At 57.7% G+C, this 6022-nt stretch overlaps 1 protein-coding gene across 1 annotated transcript in view; it reads right to left on the bottom strand.

Annotated features, from left to right (window-relative positions):
• The window catches only part of HUWE1 (HECT, UBA and WWE domain containing 1, E3 ubiquitin protein ligase), an 82616-nt gene that overhangs the window by 18984 nt on the left and 57610 nt on the right, over positions 1-6022 (bottom strand). The window contains 5 exon segments of the mRNA XM_014523851.2: positions 433-1069; positions 1655-1757; positions 3881-4169; positions 4856-5070; positions 5980-6017. Coding sequence (XP_014379337.1) covers positions 433-1069; positions 1655-1757; positions 3881-4169; positions 4856-5070; positions 5980-6017 — 1282 coding nt within the window.

Raw genomic sequence — 6022 nt, 5'->3', positions numbered from 1 at the left:
AACTGCATAGCTCCCTGGTGCCCCTCCAACCACCCCACCCCCTGGTGCCTCAGTAGCCCCCCACCTCCTCAGTATCTCCTAGTGCACCAGCACTGTTGTTCCCCCCAGTGGCCCTAGCAACCCGCCTAGCACTCCACAGATCCCCAGTAATCCTCCCTTATCCCCACAGCCCTCTTGCCACTCCCTCACCTCCCAGTGCCCCAGCACCCACCCACTGCTCCCTCTTGTCCCCAACAATGCCCCTGGGGTCCCTGTAGCCTCTACAATACCACCAGGCACTGCAGTACACCCCTTGCCTCCCTAGTGCCCCAGAACCCCTTCCCACTTGCCTTGTGCCCTAGCACCTGCTTCAAAAGGTCCCCCCTACTGGTCTAGCACCCCCAGCCACCCCCTTACACTTGTAGTGCCTTAGAACCCTGCTCCTTGGCTCACCTTTGCCAGCTGGATGAGGGTGTCGAGCACGTGGCGGCACACCACTGGTGCTGCCTGCGGGTGGATGTGGACAGTGGCACCAGGGGGTGGGGCATGGCGGTCTGTGTGTTTGCGCCCACCCCCTCCACTGGCTCCGCCCCCTCCTCCACTAGTTCCACCCCCTCCTCCAGCTCCGATCCCTCCTCCTCCACGCTGGATCTGGAAGATGTTGGTGCGGCAGCCCAGGGCAGCATCCATGGACACAGAGAGCCATGACAGCTGCCCAGAGCTCTTGGCCTCCATCTTATGCAGGAGGTCTAGGGGACGGGGCTCCGGTGAGGGGGCAGGACCTGCCTTGGCCCCACCCCGCTTTCCCTTGTCCTCTAGGGGGGCAGCAGCAGAGGCCAGCAGAGGCTTGGGGGTCTCAAGGCAGAGCTCGCTCTCGCTGCTGCGCTGGAGGATGGAGAGGAGGCTGCGGATGACCCAGCTGCGGGTGGGTGCATGGTAGCACAGGTTGCGCAGCACACGGTGGAGGCGGCTTGTGTTCAGCTTGGGCTCGTCCACAAAGAGCAGCACCAGCAGGCATGACAGTGCCTCATGGTCCAGCAGCAGGCGGCCGCGGAGGCGCAGCAGGCTGTCTACTGCACTGCTTGATGGCCTGGATGGGAGGCAGCAACAGGGGGAGAGGAGAGACACAGGGGGTGAAGAGACACAGGTGTTTGGGAAGGGAGGAGGGCTTGCCCTCCTCCTAACCTCTGGCAGAGCCCACCTGTTGGGCAGAGGAGTGGGGAGGAGAAACCAGGCATCCAGAAGGGCAGGAGTCCTACCACCTTCACAACCCCAGAGGGAGCCTGGCTGCTGGGTGGAGAACGCAGGCATTCGGATAGGCCCAATACACCTACTGGCTTCCCACAGTAAGGTTAGAACCTACATGTCTGGGCTCCCCTCAGACCCTGTTTTAACCCTCCCGGGGCAGGGAATGGAGACCCAGCTGTCTGGGTTTCTATCAGCCCCTGCTCTCTTCTTGGGGCCAGAAAGGCTCCCATCAGTCCCCGCTCTAAACCAAGCATTTAGGCCCCTATAGCTCCCTGTACGGGGTGGGGAACCCAGGTGTTCAGGCTCCCACTCTAACCCCCCCACCCTCCTGGGGCCAGGAACGGGACCCCAGGCAACCAAGCTCCCTTTAGCTCCTGCTCTAATCCCTCTTGATGCAGGGCTGGGAGGGGACCCAAGCATACAGTACCTGCTGTGGCTGCTGCTGCCACCCATATGGAAAGTGCCACCTCGCTGCACGGCCAGGCGTGTGTACTGCACCCCACGGTTCCCGCTCAGGCGGCTTGTAAAAGCTGCAGGGATGGGGAGACCATGAGCATAGGGCTGGGGAATGGCTAGCTGACCATAACGCTGCCTGAGGGAGATGGAGGTAACAGCCAGTTCTGGGATGGAGTGGATGAGGAATGGCAGAGTATCACACCAAGGCATGGCAGAATTCAATTTTTATCAGCAAATGTTGATAAACATTAATTTCACCTCCCATTCGCAGACTGACAGGATAATAATTTCCATTGCCAATAATCAAAATTTACAGAAAGTGGACGTAAGGAAAAAAAAAAGACAGCTGATGGGGTGTATGAGGACAGGGGCAGCAGTCCTGCAGAACTATGTTGACTGTAATGTGGACTACAACTCCCAGAAACCCCATGACACTGGGAACAAAGGAAGACAAAGTGACAAAGCAGAGAAGGCAGTCCTACAGTAATACTGTTTGTCATGGCAGGGGGTTAAACAGCACTATAATAATAGCACGTTGTCATTAATAAATTGTCTGCCCCCCATGCCCCTAATTTCACGAAATCCTGAAAACATTAATTGATAAAGAAATCAAAACAAACACTAAAAATAAACCTTTATGTTTTTGTCCAAGTCATTAAAAAAAAATTGAATTCTGCCAAGCTTAATAATGAAACCCGTGGGGAGGGCTGAGATGCACCCAGCTCTGAGATGGGGCAGCTGGGGAAACAGCTGACTATAATGCCCAATGGAGGGGGCTGAAGTGCAGCCAGCTCTGGGGTGGGAGGCTGGGGAATGGCTGAGTATGACACTGCCTGGGGAGGGCCCCCAATGCAGACAGTTCTGGAGTAGGGCAACTCATGAACAGCCGAGTATGTCCTATGGAAAGGTCAGTTAGGCCCAGCTCTGGGGTGGGGCAACAGGGGAACAGCCAAGTAGAATACTCCCTCATGGGGGTTCATCATGGGGGCACAGAAGGGAATTGGTGAGGCTTTACTCACCAAGGCACCCCTGGGGGTTACAGGAAATAATGGCCATAAGCTAGCAGAGAGCAGATTTAGACTAGCCATTAGGAAGAACTTTACAGTAAGAGTGGCCAAGGTCTGGAATGGGCTCCCAAGGGAGGTGGTGCTCTCCCCTACCCTGGGGGTCTTCAAGAGGAGGTTAGATAGGCATCTAGCTGGGGTCATCTAACCCCAGCCCTCTTTCCTGCCTATGCAGGGGGTTAGACTCGATGATCTATTGAGGTCCCTTCCGACCCTAACATCTATGAATCTATGAATCTCAAAGGGGTGGGGCTGAGGTGCAGCCAGCTCTGGGGTGTAACAGCTGAGACTGGTCAAGTATAACACCCCATAGAGAGAGCTGAGATGCAGCCAGCTCTGGGGCAAGGTATAACATGGGAGGGGGGGGGGTGCTACCAAAGGGCAGGGGAGGCATGGAATCTGGGGTCACTGTAGGCCAGAATGTGCCCAGCTCTGAGGTGGAATGGCCAAATGGAACACTGGAAAGACAAGAGATCTGGGGACACCAGATGCTGAGATTTGCCTATCTAACTATGAGAGGGAGGTGGGGAAACAGCCGAGTGTGGAACATGGAAGGGATGGCTGACCTGGGGGCTGTGGCAGGTCAGCGTGTGCCCAGCCCTGGAGGGGAAGCAGCCAAGTAGAACACCAAAGGGCAGGAGATGGGGATTTGGGGATGCTGCTGAGCAAGATGCACCCAGTTCTGGGGTGGAACAGGCAGGAAAGCAGCCGAGTGGAGCACCACTGGCCAGGGGAGGGAGTGGTGGTGGGGAAGCTGGGGATGTCTCTGGGCTAGATGCACTCAACTTTGGGGTGGAACAGCCAGGGGAGTGGCTGAGCGGAATACCTCTCTGCTGTTGTGGGGGGGTTGAATCTGGAGACATCTCTGGGCTGGATGTGCCCAGCTATGGGCTGGAACAAGGGAGCAAAACACTGCAGGAACAAGGGGCCTGGGAACACCAGAGGCTGGAATGCATCCAGCTCTGGGGTGGAACAGGCAGGAAAGCAGCCGAGCTGAACAGTGTTGGTTTGGATGTACCCAGCTCTGAGGCAGAATGGCCAAGTGGAATGCTGCAGGGACAAGGCGTGCAGGAACACCAGGGGCTGGGATGCACCCAGCTCTGGGGTGGAAGGCCACAGCATGGGGGACTCACCAGGGCTGCGTAGGATGGCAGACAGGGCAGAGGTGCTGGAGTGGCCGAAGAGGCGCTCATGCATGAGCTGGCGCTGCCGGGCCTCCTGCTCACGCCGCAGTGCTTGGGCCTCAGCAGCAATGTCAGGGGGCATGACAGCCAGCACTGAGTCCTCCATGTCCTCTAGCACTGAGCGCCGCAGCTCTGACGGCAGTGTCTGGATGAAAGTCACCGGGTCCAGTGGCGAGTCTGAGCTTGCACCCGTTGCCAGCTCCCGCCGCTGCTGTTCTGCCCGCTGTTGGGCCAGCCCCTGGGGGTGGGGGGAGGGGGTGTTAGTGATGGCCGCACCTCTATTGGGAGCCAGGCCACGACTCATTTGTGCCAGGCCCTTTGGTGCTGTTAGGCCTGTCTCTGTCTCTCAGGGAAGATGTAAGCATCCTGTGATATGGGGGGGGGGGGGTGTTGTCAGAGGAGTGTTAAGAGGGTGACGGTGGGAACAGGCCCTGCCCTATCAGAAGCCACGCTCCTAGTCAGCTTGGCTCCACCCCTATCAGAAACCCCACCTCCAGGCAGCTCAGCCCCATGTTGGAAGCCCCACCCTCAGCCTGCTCAGACCCCCTATCATAAGCCCTGCCCCAGGCCACAGGTGGACAAGAACCCAGGGGTCTTGGTCACCCACCCCCTTCCCTGTTAAGCTCCATTCCACTCTGCTATAGGCCCTCCCCTTGCCAGAAGCTCCACCCCCTTTGCTGCAGACCTTGCTGGTGCCAAAGAGCCCCTCCCACTTCAGGTATAATCTCCTGCCCCTGCTAGAAACCACACCCCCTTTGCTATATGCCACATTAGAAGCCCCTCACACCTCTGCTAAATTCCTCCCCCTACTAAAAGACCCTCCCACCTTAGCTACAAGGTGCCAAAGGTGAGGCTATACACCTCTCCCACCTTAGCTATAAGCCTCAGCCCCTGCCAAAGTCCCCGCCCCTGGGCAGCACCCACCTCCTCCTGGATTGCAGGGGGCAGGGCAGCCAGGAACTCAGGGCTGACCTCGGTGACGCTGGGGTTGCCCACAACAGGGGGTGCAGGGACAGCAGGAGCAGGGGGTGCCCGGGCAGGTGGCCGGATGCCCAGCTGGTTCTGTAGCACCTCACGCCGGATGTCATCAGGCAGTGCTGCCAGGAACGACGGGTCCACACCCTCTGGGAGGTTGATGCCTGCAGGTGTGGTGGGGGGTGCGGAAATGGGACACATGGGGTGTCAGTGGTGGCCAGATCTGGGGTGAAGCAGATAGGGAACAGCCTAGTATAACATGGTAAAGGGGAGCCCAAAATGAAGCCAGCTCTGGATGGAGGTGAATAGAGAATGGCTAACTATAAAAATGGTACATGCAGGGGTGAGATACAGCCAGCTCTGGTGGCTGAGGGACCTTAACACTACACAGGAAAGGCAGAGCTGCAGCCAACTCTGGGGTGGGGCAGCTAAAGAATGGCAGGGTATAGCACTGCATAAGTCAGACTTGCGGCCAGATCTAGGGGGAGGTGGCTAGGAAACAGCTGAGTATAACCCCACATAGGCAGGACTGAAATGCAGCCAGGTTGGGGGCAGAGTGGCTGGGGAATGGCCAAGTATAACAGAGTACAAGGGAGCCCAGAATGCAGCCACCTCTAGGATGGGATGGCTGGGAAACATCAAGGGTATAACACAGTACAAAGGAGGCCAAAAATGCAGTCAGTTCTGAGGTGAGGCAGGTGGGCACCAGCTGAGTGTAACATGGCCTAGAGGGAGCCATCTCTGGGGCAGAGTGGCTGAATATAACCCCAAACAGGCATGGCTAAGATGCACTCAGCTCTGGAGTAGGCAACAGCCAAGTGTAACACCACTGAGAGAGAGCAGAGATGCATGCAGTCAGCTTTGGGGCAGAATGGCAGGGTATAACCTTGCATGCACAGCTGAGATATGCCCAGCTCTGGCATAGGCACTGGCTAGAGAGACCACTAGATGCAGCCATCTCTGGAGTACAGACACCGAGTATAACCCCACTCAGGCATAGCTGAGATATGCCCAGCTCTAGGGTGTGGCAGCCATGGCCCTACCCAGATGCCTGGGTCCCCTGCCTGCCTCACCTGCCAGGGGGTCATCCTCTTCACTGCTGGTGGAGGGCAGTGG

The sequence above is a fragment of the Alligator sinensis genome, unplaced genomic scaffold (assembly GCF_000455745.1).
Source record: "Alligator sinensis unplaced genomic scaffold, ASM45574v1 scaffold137_1, whole genome shotgun sequence".
Taxonomy (NCBI): Eukaryota; Metazoa; Chordata; order Crocodylia; family Alligatoridae; genus Alligator; species Alligator sinensis.
The sequence above is the reverse complement of the archived record's forward strand: the minus strand, read 5'-3'. Positions and strand labels throughout refer to the sequence as shown.